General features: G+C 41.0%; 1 protein-coding gene across 1 annotated transcript in view; it reads left to right on the top strand.

Annotated features, from left to right (window-relative positions):
* Positions 1-2090: 2090 nt before the first annotated feature.
* Positions 2091-16479, top strand: part of bnc2 (basonuclin zinc finger protein 2) — a 168334-nt gene continuing 153945 nt past the window's right edge. Inside the window, exon 1 of the mRNA XM_078261934.1 lies at positions 2091-2822. Within this exon, the coding sequence (XP_078118060.1) occupies positions 2820-2822 (3 nt within the window). The 5' untranslated portion in view covers positions 2091-2819. The remainder of the gene's footprint in view (positions 2823-16479) is intronic.

Here is a 16479-nt window from a genome sequence, read left to right as displayed (position 1 = left end):
TGTGGTTTCATTTTCAGAAAACTCCATATATTTGTTGTACTGCACATTGCTGCAGCTCCTCTTTTCACCCTGTGTGTTGAGCTCTCTGTTTTAGCTACAGAGTGAGACATCTCACTTCTATTCCATCTTTGTTGGGAGTTGCACATGCGCAGTAAGTACTTCTAGCTTGTCAGTTGCAGAGCATGAGGGAGTGCCACGCTAGCAGCTAGGCGAGCATTATAACGTGTGTTACAAAGTGACGCACGTTCGTCACGGAAGTAAAGGCTGGACTACAATAGAGCTGTTTGGAGCAGTTTGTGAACAGTGTTTTCTGTTGGAGATGGTAAGTCCCTTTGGGGTGGACTTTGGGCTTTTTCACTTTGTAAACCTATAACGTGCATAAAAAGATATATAACACAATAAAGGAAAGGGAATAAGCCAAAAAAGCATAATATGAGCACTTTAACAAATGACCTAAACATAACCATAGAAAACATAAATTGTGCATCAGTTGCTATGAGCAGATATTGTTTGGGAAGAGTGGATACTGTAGGAAAAACAAATAAAATACTTTGTCAGTAAACACTTTGTAGATACTTTTGTATGAACAATTTACGGTTAAACATTCACTCACTCACTCACTCACTCACTCACTCACTCATTTGCTTAAAATACATTTCTTTTTACATGTAATTGCTGTTGCAAACTAGAGTAAATATAATTTTTCCCCTTACACATACTACCCTGTACCTGGGCTTAGATATATACCTCTATCAGAACATTACAATTCTAAATGAACATTTTGCTTCACCACAATAAGAGAATGGGATGTTTGACCCTGCCCATGCAGCCCAGTCAGCAACCCTGTACAGAAACACAATTGTTCCAACAATTTTAACCTAATGAAACAGTTTGAAGTTGAAAAAACAGTAGGCCCTATATGGCTATCCACACACCCACTATCATAACTATGCTATGTTTGTTGCAACAGAGATTTTTCATGTGATAGTTTGGCAACATGCTAACAGCAAAGCAAAAAGGGTCATGTTTTTCTATAATGTGCAGTTTATGTCATAATACTAATCCACAGCCCCCTGTGTAATATGGTTAATCAACACTGCTGAATAGTAAACACTTCCTGGGTCAACGTAAAGCAGCATCAATGCATTGGAAGTCCAAACAAAACAACAAATCAATCACCTTGTTTTTTTTTTCCTGGACAGTCATTTAAAGGATTTTTGTTTTGTTGCTTATATAAGTACATAATATCTTGTTTAATTAGCGATGTAAGCCTTCTGACAAACATGGCATATGGTCCTCGCTCTCCCACGGCCTTGGCCAAGGAATGAATATGCATATCCTGGGACCTCAGTAGCTTGTTACCCTGGAATGAATTACAAGCCTAATCCCTGATCTATTATTTACCCCTTGACCAAACATGCAAGTGGGGGTTCCAGACGCTTGACTGGGATTCTGCTGCCTCTCACCCCAGTGGAGGAGCCAGGCTGCATGAGGCAGGCAGCCACTCTGAGGACCGCTGTACTGTATGTCTCTCTTTCTGCTCCACTCTATCCTTAAAAACACACACACACACACACACACACACACACACACACACACACACACACACACACACACCCCCTCGCTCCTTTAACTCTTCACTCTTGAGATGTCTCAGTCAAATGTTGAGCAAATCCTCATAAAAACAAGTGCACAATGAAACTTTAATGAGCGCGTCCGCTTCTGTGGGATGTGAATGACACAACTTAGGAAATCATCAGTGTCACATCCCTGCAGTATTTCCTGCTGCTGCCTAAAACACGTGTCTCCAAGCGCATGAGGCGTGCGCTGTACCCGCGAGGGCAGAGAAAGTGAAAAAAGTGAAAGTTTGCTTTAATGAAATGCAGCTTGTTGTACCCCGCAAAAGTTACACACACTGTTTGAAAGATGGCAAGAAATTCAAAAACATTTGTATTTATTTTGTATTATTCATTTCCTGTTTGGCTGCATTTGATAGATTTTCTTACAGGTGATATTGTTTAAAATACAGATTATTTTGACTACAATACATCTGAACTTTAAGCACCAGAGAGAAAATAATCCTCGTGCTGTAAATGCGCCTCTCTTCGCCGATTTATTGAGGGTTTTGGCACGTTTTTGTCGCACAAAGATGCGACTCTTTCTCCTGACACAACATCGTAAATCAGATCATCGGGCACAGAAACTCTCTCGACCCACAATCACTCGGGTTACAGTCATACACGGCGTGTGAAACACTGAATTCACAGCCACCTTCTCTCCAGCCCGGACTGTCCGCAGCTCTCCTCGGCGCACTGCGCTGACTCTGCAGAAGGAAATCATCGGGGGAGTGTAGGAAGGCGTTTTTTTAAGCGTTTTTCTCAAGGTAGGACAAGCCGTTACAACACAGCTTCTGCTTGTCAGCTATCCCTACTGTTTCCTTGACTTCTTCAGTTTACGGTTTGAGAAAAGAAGGGGGACAGATTGTCGTGGTCGTGCGTTCCTCTCCGTGAGACCAACGCGTTTCCAAACGTCCTGCCGCGCGTTTTTCTCAGTGAAGACGCCCGGGCACACTGATTCTCTCTTCGGGATAAAAAAAAAAAAAAAAAAGAGTGACCGTTTTCCCGTGTTGTATACTAAAAACTGTGATAAACGGCAAAGGTACGTTTGTGAAAGCAACACCGACGGTGAACCCTCTCGGACAGCGTGCAGTATTGAAGAGGAGAAAGTTCCCCACTTGAGGGCGAAATCAGACTTTTTTGAGGACGCCAACTTTGAAAAGTGCCAGGAGCCCCAGGGTCTGTCAGATACAACATGCAGCAATGGTAAATATGATTTTCGATTCAGCTCGTGCTTACTTAAGTTATTAAGATGAAACATACCACAATAATACATTATGGAATTGGTGTCTTTTTTTTCGTACAACTTCAGTGCTGGTCCGTCATCTGAACTCATCAGAGCAGATGCAAAGTTAACCAAGTCTAAATGAGTAACTTTATGTCCCACACTTTCTGATTTCTATGGCTCATTTGCGTATTTGCCTGCATTTAGAAGAAAAACAATTTATTCTGCTAGTTTTGATCTTTTTCTTTCCTTTCCTCTCCTTCTTTGTTTTACAAAATCAATAGTAATCATTAGCATTTGGGAGCATATTAAGGCCATAATCAGAAATAAAACCTACAATCTGTGACATCCCAAGTAGGCTAAGTCAACGAATTATTACTTCAGCCACTTAATATAGTTTGCTTTCGTCACGCCTTGAAAGTGTTTTCTGCTCCCCATATATTAATTAAAAACCTTTACGTGACGTTAGGGGCAAATCTTTAACTCCAGATACAGTGTAAACATTTTGTTTATTTGTTTACATTTTATTTATGTCGTAAGCCACTTTATGCTACCTTTAGATTTGGGCCTTAACATTTACAAACGCATGCAAACCATGCTACAACTCAATGCAATTTAGTGCAATGTCCTTAGATAGGAAACACATATAATAAACATACCTTATACTGTATGTGTTTACTTCAATAAATGTGATCAGGCTTCATTTCATGGCATGGCAGCAACATTTCTCAAGTTATTTTTCAGGCCTAAAATCCCTCTGCTGAAAATTTTGCTTCACCTTTCTTCAGAATTCCTTCTTGTGTGCATGCTATATTTCTGCAACGTTTTATTGATTTCTTGAAATATTCAGTTTTGTTTCAGTTAATATTTGGTCTGTTTGTGGAAGTATTTTTAGAGTGTCTTATACAAAAACAGACACGTTTGGCTGTGTTAGATGTCAATGCAAACAAAAGCTTTAGGTCATTATATTGTTGCTTTTTACGATGCTGTTTATTGGAGCTGAACAACACTGTAATCTGACTTCTTTTTTTGTTGTTGCTACATACACTTGTTTCATTGCCTGTTTATGTGCTGGTACCTCTAAAGGAATACCCAGTGAACTCTTGGCCAACCAGCGACAGTGAAACACAAACAGAAGTACACAGAGGCATTTCATGTCAGTGTAAGACATTTCTGCGTGAACATATCTGAATGCTTTAGGAGACAGGGAAGACGGAGGGAGAGGGGTAGAAAAAGAGATACAGTGAGAGAGAGATTGAGATGAATGGCTCCACTTAAAAGCACCACAAAAGTACCTTCACACTTTCATCAGTGAGATGTGTGTGAGATTAATGGGTAGCCCAGTATTTTGGCCTGGTCTGAGTGTGTGTCAGGGATGTTTCATGAGCCTGAGCTGGTGCTGCTACTACACTGAAGAATGCCAATTTACATTCCTGGAGTGTCATTTCATTACTTTTATCTCCATGCTGCTTTCTCCCTGCCAGACCAGTCCGGGATCTGTACAATTCAAATTTCCTTTACTGCACAAGTCACACAAGCTAAAATACCGGCATTTCTTTTTATGTGTGTGTTTCTGTTTCTCTCTCTCTCTTGTGTGTCAGATAATTAAACACTTATTACATTCTCAGAGTTATTGGCAGAGAATACGTGCTGGTGTGTTGCTGCAGGAAAATACATGAACTTAAAAAAAAAGGCAACAACAGAAAAGGTTGGACAACAAAAGTCCACATAAAATAATGGTGAAAATGTCGAGGTAAATGTCCTCGTTATGCACTGAGTGGATTCAGCCTTTAGCGCTGCTACGTGAGGTTAAAGAAAAAGTTAAAGTTGTCAGCGAGACTGCAGCTAGGTCGTGATTCCTCTGGGTCTGTGGGAATCAGAGAGGGGAGAGTGTGTGAGAGTGTGTGTGTGTGGGGTGGGAGCCACTGGTTAGTCGGTTCAATAAGCTGCTGGACAGGTAGGCCTGTGACGCCCCCCTTAGAGAGGCTGCTAATGAAGAGAAAGGCTGCTTAGTGGTGCTCCGCTCTGACCCCTCCAACCCTCCCTGTCCCCCCTGCTGGCTTCCTCTGATTACTGCTCACATCGAGAACTCTTTCCTTCTCTTCTCCCTCTACTCCACCCTCTCCATTTCCCCTGCTTTTCTTACTTTCTCACTCCCTGCCTCTTTATTTGAAAAGAATGGGTGCTAATTGTATAAAGGATCTATTGAAATCCCATTTGGTACATTTATATACGTATTTCTCTGCTCTCCGTTCTTTTCGTTTGTGTACTTGCTTATTTCCATATTTTATGTGATTAATTGAGGGAGATAATCACTACTTGACCTTCATGTTCAGACGCCTTTTCTGTACAATTTTAGTCACGAAGAGGCTGCGCTCTAATGTTAAGAGCTTAACCCCAGCGATGCACGAGTGAAAGGAAATGTGTGTAAGGGCAGAGCAGGCAGAAAAAAACAAACATTTATTTTAGATGAAGGGAAATATGTACTTTCACTCGCGCTAACAGTTATAGATATTCAGCATCAACAACTTCAAAGCAACATTCTTGTAGTGTTATTCTTTATCCAGGAGTGGGTCACTGCTGCACCCATACGGCTCTGCTCCTCTCCATCTGTCCTCAGCCCCAATAATCTCTCGAGTGACTGATAGTGTGTCTTGGCAGTGACAGAAAAGGTAATATTTTGAAAGGGGGAGTGGGGTCATATACCTAGTGGTGGCTTGAAATGAAAATCTCTGTAACCGAAGCTGCAGGCTTTAGCGACTAAACAGAGACACTGTGAAATGTTCAAACAAATTGGATGGCAGGAGTCCTAATTTAATAAAGAGCACAGCATGAGACATACTTGATTTAAAACAATATACATATAGTAGACATAATTATATTTTTTGTACCTCAGCACACAAAGTAAGAAACTAAATCTTCACACACTTACACTCATGAAAACTCTCCAGTTTCCTCTGAATACATTATGAAATTTGGTCTGTGTTCCTGTGAGAAAAAGAGAAATAAATAGCGGAATAAGTCTGAATAGGGTTAATAGCTGTTACCACATTAGCATTTAAGATGTGTTTAGTCTTGTACCTCTTGTATCTCTTGTTTATAATCTGCTAAACGATAGTATTGTCTCTGTAGTGTGAATATAGATCACTCTTGGAAATGGCAAGTTAATGAGATTTAAATCAGGCTCAGTGCTATAAGCTGTGTTTGAACTGTAAACTGATACTTGTACTTACATGTGTTACATTTTGTATGTCTTTTTTTTCTACGGGCTTCATTTCACATGGGTATCTAAACACTATCATATTCCTTAAGGAAGGATCAGGAAAACTTTGGTCTTCGTAAATGAACACACCCAGTATGTGCAGAAGCCACACACTCCCTCTGTCTTTATTTGTTTAAAGTGAGAAATGATAGAACACATTTTGCACAACTCAGCCATTAGAAATACACCCTCTGCTGCATTTTTCTTTCTTCCTACTAGACACGGTCATGATTCCTACATTTTCAGCTGTAATTTGGAGGTGGCCTTAATTGATTCTGTCCAGAACTAATTACCGGCAACTGTGTAAAATAAACACTTCAGTGTCACTGGGTGGCAACTGTCCGATCGGAAGGGAAATTACATTTCACTTGTAATCCATACGTTCTTCAGCAGGGCTAGAATATAACTCATGTCGACGCTATAGAGACGCTGGACTTGTGTGACGAACAGAAGTATAGTTGTAACCAAATGGCTCAGTTGGGAGGTATAGGGTTATGTGGTATAATTTATATTTTATGGCTCCCTCCTGCACTGACTGTACTCCAGAATAAAGTTGTTCGATTTTGTTCCATGAACAGTGAGTGAGAAAATCTGGGATTTCACTTGTGATGGAAACTCTAGACACCACTTGGTTCCTTGATTTCTTCTTGTATTTTTTATTTTCCTGCGGAGTCTTATTTCTTGCTTTCAGATAAAAAAAGACTCTAACTGCTGCTGTTCCAATACATACTGTATATGTGGATGTCTGTTTGTATGATTGTGTGCTTTCTTTTTTTGTGGGTGTGTGTGCATTAGTGGCCCATGCTTCAGTGACTCAAAAGGCATGGAAAGATCTCCTCAGGCCATACGGAGTGATATGATTAAAAGAGAATAATTTGCCCTAAAGGTGTCTTTTCTCTTCCCTCCAAAAAAGCTAGTGGAAGAAATATGATATGACAAGATAAGTGGTGGCTCATGAAAAATTCCTGAGGACTGAGACGTAGCATGTTGACTTTGGAATTATTGCACTGAGTGTCTAGTTCTTTGCTAGTAACTGTGCCTGACAGTGTTATTTTTACCTGAGTAGCCTTTGAAATGATTCCTCTGGGTTCTCAATCCCAATTTCTCTCATTTAAAAACTGTTTATGTGCTGTCCAAAGAAAGAACCAAGTAAACTTCACACTTCATTCCAGACATTTTCTTCTTCAGGCTTCTATCACAGTACACCATAGTACTCTTTATTAGTCACACAGTGTTACTCAATACTGTTTGGTAAAAGCGATTATAATACCTGTTCAATAAGAAAAATGGATCCATAGTGGCTTAAAGGACCATAACAGGGTCTATAGGCTTGTCCATTTACTCTGGCGGGGCAGGGCTCTAAATATTTACATACTGGTTCAGCTAATCAGGATAAGCCAAATAGCCTTCTAACCTCAGTACTTGTTGCAGATATGGATGTTATACTGTAGCCCAGTTTCCACCATCTTCCAGCAACTGACAAATACAACAACTAAGATACTTACCTGTGATCAAGTGTGGCCATGTTCCCTGATGCAATGCTCTCCTTTCCTGCCCTAGTCTTATTGTGGCAGCATGTGATGTGTACCAGGTAGATGTTGTAGGAAACGGTGTCTGCATGGGAATAGGCAAGCTGCTTTTAGGACTATAGATCTGGGCTCCCACTCCTTGTTCCACCGCTTCTGCAAGGGTTTGCACCTCTGTCCATCTGTGTTCCAGGTACACTGGCATCAGTAAGAAGAGAGTCACTTTCTCGTTCTTTCACTTGTGACCTCGGAGTACCAGAGGTTCTCCTTCACCCTCCCGATCCTTTATTTCCATGATTGTCATAGTGTGTCGACCACTGGCCATCCTGTGATTGCCTCAGAAAAGCAGCCAAGGTTGGTGGTTTTGTTGTTGGCCTGCTTGTAGCAGTGTGTAAGGCCAGTCAGGACCAGTTTGCATTGCCTGGCCTTTGCCCTCCTACTGCACTTGGTGCTTAAGGTCATAACTTTGTGTCTTGTTAGTGCCACAGCAAAGAGTGAAGCATCATGTTTAGCCATACAGTCCATTACAGAGCAACTCCTGTGTGAAAGAGAGAAAAAACAAACACACACACACACACACACACACACACACACACACACACACACACACACACACACACACACACACACACACACACACACACACACACACACACACACACGTTACACCTTGTAACTTATGCCTGAATACCATAGCAATTTAAACCAGGAAGTATTAGTGAGTCTGTCCTGAATGGCAAAAGCATTACATGAAAATGTCATTATGCACACATTACTTCACAGGAGTGATTTGACAAGCTTATAAAGTCCATTAGTGTACTCTACGTGTGCTCATAGAAGAAGGATGACAGTGTGTTACCTTTATTTTATATGCAGTAACTATATATCTTGGAATACGACTTGAGTGTTGGCTGAACTCTCAGTCATGCATTGGTACACTGACAGAATTAAGTGAGTGAGTGTGGGGACACTCCTGTGATTGCATAAATGTGTCACAATTGAGCAATGCAAGGCTATGTTGAATATTTTAACCAATAGGATATGCCATTGTGTACTTAGTTGATGATATGTGTCCCATTTGTCTTCCACAAAGACCAACCTTTTTTCAATGTGTTGATTGGTAGAAATGACAGAAATTGTCTGATGAAGGCATTTTCAGAGCAGATATTCAACACAAATGAGAGATTTGAGCCACTCTGCAAAATGTTCAGAGAGGATATTGAACTTAGGAAATATCTGGCACGCGCTGTACAGTAGGTTATATGTTTTAACTGTTTTTTACATTTTGCTATTACATAATAGAGAGTGAACAGAAAATTATTTTTCCAGATAGTGTAATAGTATAGTGTAGCATGGTGTAATAAATCCATTCATTTCTATACAGGAGGCATTTCTGCTGCATTTTGTTGTCCATCATAGGACATAAGACTGTATTGTAATTTATACTGCTGTGAAAGACAACAATACAACACAATTGTGATGCACTCCCTGATATTAAAAAAAAGCAATATAAAATAAAGGAAGTAAAAATAAGAGCAGTTCTCAATGTGCAAATAAACAATAATTAATAGCAGCATAAAAACAATTGCAGGATATCTGACACACATAATATGCTACTACGAACAGATACGCTACTATTTTAATGAATACAGCTATCTCCACAGGCTGAGTAACGGCTTGCATTTTACTTGCGTTATTTGTGTGTTGATGTGTAGAAACTGGGGGGTTAAATTGGGCCAGGGCTGTCCCGGGCACATAGGCCCATGCTCTTCTATGTCATCAGGTGACGCTTAACTCAGCACATCTTTAACAATGTATATATGTTTACATTTTTCTCTGTCTTAATAATTCAAACAATAACTGTTTTCTTCATAGCTGTAGAGAACAGAGTCATAAATTAGTTGATGTAAGAACTTGCGAACATCAGAACTTTCAAAGGGTTTCCTTTTTTTCTGTCAATGTGTTTCCTTAAAGGTCCAATGTGTAGGAATTTTTCCCATCACAATCAACTCTCTTGCACCACGCTGTTCAAAGTACGTCTTACAGCTACGGTAGCCTTCACGCTTCAAAAAGCTGGTCTCTTGCTCTTTTCAATATCCTTTTTCTTTTTCTGGGCGAAGAAGAAGACTCCTGTTCCTGAAATTTGGATTTTGAATACGTGTGGTCCTCCATGTTTCCTTCTTCAAACTTGCCGGGGCCGGGAAGCTACGATACCCATTAGCAGCATTAGCAGCACCTGTGAGTTTATCATGTGACAGCGAAAACACGAAAGGCGGAGCAGTATGTCGGCTAACGTACTTCAAGATGGCCCATGAATATGGACCGTCTACCCCAGTTCATGTGAATGCAAATGTAAAATTTCAAACCAAAAGGAATACTTGGTATTGATGGTGGAGGTAAATATTCATGAAAAAGGACAAATTTGTGAATGGGCAACACAGATTTTGATAAGGAACAACTAAACACGTTACACACTGGACCTTTAAAAGCTTCCTAGCAGATCAGCGACCTCAGTCTAGGTGGTAGTAATGCACCTTAACACTGGTTGCCTACGCCATAAAATGGAAAAAACGAAGAAGAAGAAGCTACCTCAGTGCACTTGTCAGTCAGACAGCACAGATGGCAGAGAGTGAAAGGTGGATGGCAAGGTAAGGAAAAAAATAGGTCAGAAACCGACAGGTTTAATAACAGAATGTAAATTGCTCTGATATTCTGCTTAAACAATGTTTCGCTTTTACTAAATTATAATACAACTTTAAGGCAAGATAGTTAGTGGCAGGTTGCCTCCGATCTTTGGTAGCTAGCAACCCTGAAACCACATAACAAATCCCAATTCAATCCCTGGTACTAAACAATGTATAAATCCCATCTATGCTGGACCAAGGGGAGCAGCAGCCCTTAGTAGTAGTAGTAGTACTAGACCTTGGTTTTTCAAGACTTTACTTTCTAGTTTTAACTAACAATGATTCATATCTGAATGTATTTATTATGTTTCAGGCAACCTTGTAACCTTGTGTGCTGAGTGTATGATCTAGCCTCTTAATGCAGTTTGGCTCTTTGTAGGAAATTGTGTTATTGACTGTGGATATTACTTTTAGAAGAAGATTATTGAAGGATGTCAGTGCATTGTGTGTGCGTTAAATTACGTTGTGAACGCTTTTATGTATTCATATGCCCAGTGGAATTTTTGCATATAACAGTGAGCATCAGTGTTTCAGAAAATGCCCCTAAAATCATGTTGAAGGGACAAAGCCCTATAGTGGCCATGGGAATTATGACTCTTGTCCATCTGAAGAAAAGGAGGAAGTTGGTTGATGTCTTTATCGAGCTGCATAGAAAGGTGAAGTCCCTCCCCTTCCGGTGGACCTCATGGAACCTTATTTCGGAAAAAAATATATGTGGTAGTGAACAGGGAGAGAATAATTATTTTTTGATCCCGTTTTAATTGAGCCATGAATTACACATATGATGTTCGTCAATTTAAAAGATAATTTTGCAAGTGAAGAAAGTGACAGTTTGTCGTAGGTTTGTCGCAGTACCACTTAGTTTTGTGTGAAAGCTCTCAGTGAACTACATCTTTCGTCTCCCACAATATACATCACCTTGCTTAATGCTCGGCTTGCTCACTAGCTAGCTAGCTTAGCTATGTTCCACAACACATGTGACATTATCTTACCTGATGTGTTTTATCCAGCGAAGTTTTATCAGCCGAGAAGCAAAAGAATGAGCAAGATCCGTTGCTTGTGTGAGTAACTTTACATCCCGGTATGAAACACAGACATTGAAGCTTCAGAGAGACGTCACCCAAGTGTGTATTCTTTCTAATTATGTATTTTCACAGTCTTATACTTCAACAGTTTTATGACAAACTGAGACTTTCTTGACTTGCAAAATTATCTTTTAAATGTTGAACATCATATTTGTTAACCATTGCTCAATTCAAACAGAATCAAAAAATAATTTGTCTTTCCGTATTCACTACCGTACATAATTTTTCCGAATTAAGGTCCCATGGTGTGCCACCAGAAGGGGAGGGACTTTGCCTCTCTATAGGGAGGAGGTCGTGGTGGGTGGATGGGTCAACAAAATGTGGTACATTGCCATGGGAGACTGCTGTCCGCACTCCGTTTTCCACCGACAATCAACATTGGTATAATTTCACCAAGACCATGATCGTTCTGTGACCAGGTCCCCTGCCCTTAATGAGATAGTCATTGTTAACCAAACCACAATATTTTTCTAGTCATTTTAAACCAAACCATGCTCTTTCCCTAACTAACCAAGTTGTGTTTGTGCCTAAACATTGCCATACTGTTGTCACATCTGTGAGGTGTAACAGTTTTAGAAGGCACTGACAAATGATGTTGTGTTGCTAACAAAGGCATCAGATCAGAAAAATCAGCAAACTGTATGCCCTTCCTGAGAGTCAGGGATGTGAGCCAGTAGAAGCTTTGTAGCTATCCATGGCTACTCACACCTGCTACCAACCACTCAAGGTAGTCTCCATTCATAATGTTTGCAGCGGGCCTTCACCTCGCGGTTTGGTAGAAACACATGAATTAACTCTATAGAACTGATTTGATGCAATCTTATTACAAACTTCCTCTGTCAATCTGATGCCACATATTATCCACATATTAAACTTGACTGTGGCATTTACATCTTTAACTCTCAGTCAGTGTCTCAATCTACTTCACAGTCTCTAATATGCAGGTTTAATTGATTATGCTGCATCTATTGAACTGTATTGTGCCATGCAATACATCACCACAAACCTGGATGACATGTTAGAAGTCCTAACCTGTGATTGCTGCGACAAAGTTGCTATTCACAGTGATAATCATAGTAATTAAGCAGTCTAAGGATTTAGTTTGTTTGGGCCTTAGTTCACTTTTCCTGTTTTAGGGAAACTAAACTGTGTGAAGGGCACATCTGTATGTGTGTGTATGCTTGTGTGCATATGATTGTGTGTCTGTGTGTTTTCACATGCATCTGTGGCTGTGTGTTTTTGGAGCTGAGGGGAAATCTGCTGACAGGTAGTGTGTCAGGAGGGGGACAGTGGCGCTTTTGAAACAGACACAAGAGACGAGTCTCAGAGAGAGGGAGAGAGAAAGAGGGCCTCTTTCATGTGACTCCGCATTCCACCCAGGCACAGGCAGAGAGAGGCACAAGACGAGACATGCGTCCCCCCTCGTCACTCCCTCTGTCTCCTCCCCCACTGCACCCGCTCTCCCGCCCTCTCCTCCCCATCCACCCTCCACCCCTACCCTCTGCCAGTGACCTTAACATTTATCAAAGAACCCCATGCTGGAATTCCACTTCAGCATCTGTGTCCCAGTGAGTCACACACACACACACACACACACACACACACACACACACACACACACACACACACACACACACACACACACACACACCCTGTGGCAGACCAATCTGTTTTGAATATTGTGGTGCTGTGGAGGGGCTGTCCTCATTGTTTCCTGAGCTAGGGAGGCTGGCCTCAGAGACACTCACACACAGGGACATGGACACATGCTTGCACACACATTCTCTCCTCCTTCTTGTTTCTTTATTGTATCTCCTGTCACTTTGTCCTATTCATTTAACCTTTCATTAGAGTCAGCAGACAACCCTGTGTGTGTCTGCACAGCTTCAGGAACAATGCCAAAAAAGTCCCACTGTCACAGTTATTAGATTCCTCAGGCCCCATTTTGCCCCGGCAACTCAATATTAAGAGAGGGAGAGTGAAAGAGTGGAGGCAGGATGAGGAAGAAAAGGGGAAAAGAGAGGCAAAGGGGAGCATGGTTGACGCTGCTGCACAACTCCTATGGTGAAGGATCCTCTTGACTTGTCAAGGACATGTGCCACATGTTGATAGTAGACAGGACTCAGGCACAACAAGGAAGGGAATGTTAGCCACGACAGAAAAGAGAGGACAGGCGTGGTGTGACTGTCTTGTGCTTTGGTAAGCAGCACCCTGGAGGATTTAGACTGAAAACACAGTTTGTGGAGGAATTCTGTTTTTAATGGGCAGCTAGGAAGAGCAGTCTGGTCCCCAAGGAAAGACAGACCAGCGCCCCCTTCTTCCTACTCTGTCTGTTGCTCTGTCTCTATCTCCTCTCCCCTTCTCCTTGCACAGCGAGCCACATGAAGAGAATCCTGGTTTTATAACCCAGTTATGAAGTGTGTGTGTGTGTGTGTTAAGTTCCAAATTGACAATCAAAAAGAATTTGCTCCTTTGCGTTTTGAATTAAGAAGATAAAGGAATACATATATAGTAATTCCCTATTCCCTCTAACAAATATTCAATAGCTTATAGCAGTGTAAAAAATTCAAATTCTCTTTGCACCACCTCTACTTTGAGGCACATAGGTTTGGATGAATTTAATTTTTTCACCCCAAACGAAACTTTAGGTAAATTGCAGCAAAGTACGGCCCATTTAGGTTAATTGTTAAAATGTGTATGTGTAATCTGAACACGGTGAAGAAACGCCTTTGGATCTGCTTTGATGAAGGCTATGCTGCCTCTCTGGTAAATCTTAAGAAAAGCCCAGTGCAGCTCGGCAAATGTGTTTAGGTCAGTCCAGCCCAGTCAGCAGACAGTGGATGGCAATGCTCCGCCAGTAATACATTAGCTAAAATGGATCAAGGCCTGCAGTGGAAAGGCATTGGTCACTCTAGTGGGGGGCAATGAATCGCTCACCAGTCATTGGAGATTGAGCCAGGGCACACACACTGACACACGCACGCACGCACACACACACACACACACACACACACACACACACACACACACACACACACACACACACACACACACACACACACACACACACACACACACACACACACACACATAAATACGCACACACTTTCTATGGCCTGAAGACAGAGGGCCAGAAACAGAACAGTCTGAACCCTGACCATCAGGCAGCAGTCTTGATAAAGTCCATCTCTTACTTCTGTCACCCCTCTACTCCAAACCCTCCCTCTCTCCCCCCTCACCCACCGCTCACTCTGTGTGACTGACTCTTTATTATCCTCATCCCGTCACTTAGTTAGAGCGGTGACCAGCAGTCTGTCTCTCCTCTGTCCTCTCTGTCATCCCCTTTTCCACCCTCTCCCTCCGCTTTGAGGCTGTCGATCCACCTGTCTGCCCCACATCTCTCTAATTCTCTGATTGGACTCTCTCTTTCCTCTTTCAGGGCTGTAATTGATGGTGGTGTTATTGTGTCCAGTTCTCTGGCCCTAAAGCCGTTGCTTCAGGTCAGCACTAGTCTACCATTTAAGACATGCTGGGAATGGGGAAGACAGTGAAAACCTTTTTTTGTTTCATGTTCCTGTATGTGTGCACATTTGTGAGTGTTAAAACCAGGGTTACCTATTTGCTTCATCTGTATAAGCAATCAAAGCGTACCTGATTGGTTTTTAAATGTTTCTAAAAAATTCACAACAATCTTGACATGCAAACTTGAACTATTTTGTCATTTTGAATAAGGGACAATATTTCCTTTAGAACTCCATGTTCTTTCACAAGTGTAGTGTTTGCCCTTGGCTATCATAGAAATGCACACAGTGCCTTTGATTGTGTTTCTTGTTTGGTGGTTCTTTCTTGCAGCACATTTCACCTGAATTTTAAACTATTTTACGCAGTAATTACGAAGTGCAGTCTAAAGTAGTTTTCAAAGTATCCTGGAGATGAAAAAAACTCTCTACCTGTTAAGAAGTAAGAAGTTTTGATTCTCATTTTTTATTGGATATTTTTAGTCACCTGTGCAAGGTCCTCAAATTTAAAATGCATGTTTATTTAAATGTTTTCATCTCAATGGAAGCTATCTTATGTTGTAGTACTAAAAATATACTTCGGCCTGAATGATTCAGTACCTGCAAATGTTCATACGTATCCACCTGAGTATATTTCCATAGCTTGCTTTTTTCTATGTATAAGGATGCTGATTGTACGTATATCTTCTTTTGGACCAGATTTCTGCTACAGTACAGTACTTGAAGAGATGTAGTTTATCTAGTAAGCTTTTTCTTTCTCTTTTCCTGTCTCTCTTTGTCCCAGTCTCTGTCTTTCTCTTTCTCTCTTACTCTAGCCCCTAGTCCCTCCCCAGCATGGACCTTGTATTTATTACCCTCTAAGTAATCACTTTGCTTTCTCTTTTGATAGACTGTTATTGCTCTAACTAGCCGAGGTCCCTATAGGTATTTGGAGGCTTTCCAGTTTTATTAGACAAAGGCCTCATTATTCAAGGCCAGCATTAAGACTACCATTAGATCCATTTGCCCCCTAGTCACATGTATCCAGTTGCAGCCAATTCATATTATAGCCTGCACACTTAGTATTTACAACACAAACATGCTCATTCCCTCTTGTCAAAGTTAAATATAGATGAAATTAAGAAAGCTTTGCCACTTTGTGAAAGGTAGCTGCGAAGTTGTGTCTGTTCATCTCTACTTTACAGTAATAGAGTCTTTGTACAGATTACATATAATGTCTAGTAAATGTCATCAATGTCTATTAACTTAAAAAAAAATTAAGTTGAAATGAAGTTTAGTCATAAACTATAATTTGGACATATTTGTGTTAAAGCTTTTAGCCTCTGGCCTTTTTTCCATTGCAGCGGGTGACTGACATTTTAGAGCTGGCGTTGCTGGGAAATGTGCTGTTAGCTTAAGTGGTGCGTTACTAGCCTAGCTTGCTAACGTTAGCATTAATTTCAACTACACAACATTTTCGTTCATGTTATATCAATACCTGTTGAGTCACTGACAGGGGCTAGCTAACGTTAGTCAGCTCTCTTTCATAGGGGATCAATTGAAATTATATTACAAACCATTTCT

This window comes from Sander vitreus, chromosome 2 (assembly GCF_031162955.1).
Source record: "Sander vitreus isolate 19-12246 chromosome 2, sanVit1, whole genome shotgun sequence".
NCBI lineage: Eukaryota > Metazoa > Chordata > Actinopteri > Perciformes > Percidae > Sander > Sander vitreus.
Note: the sequence above shows the minus strand (reverse complement) of the source record. Positions and strands in the feature narration are given on the sequence as shown.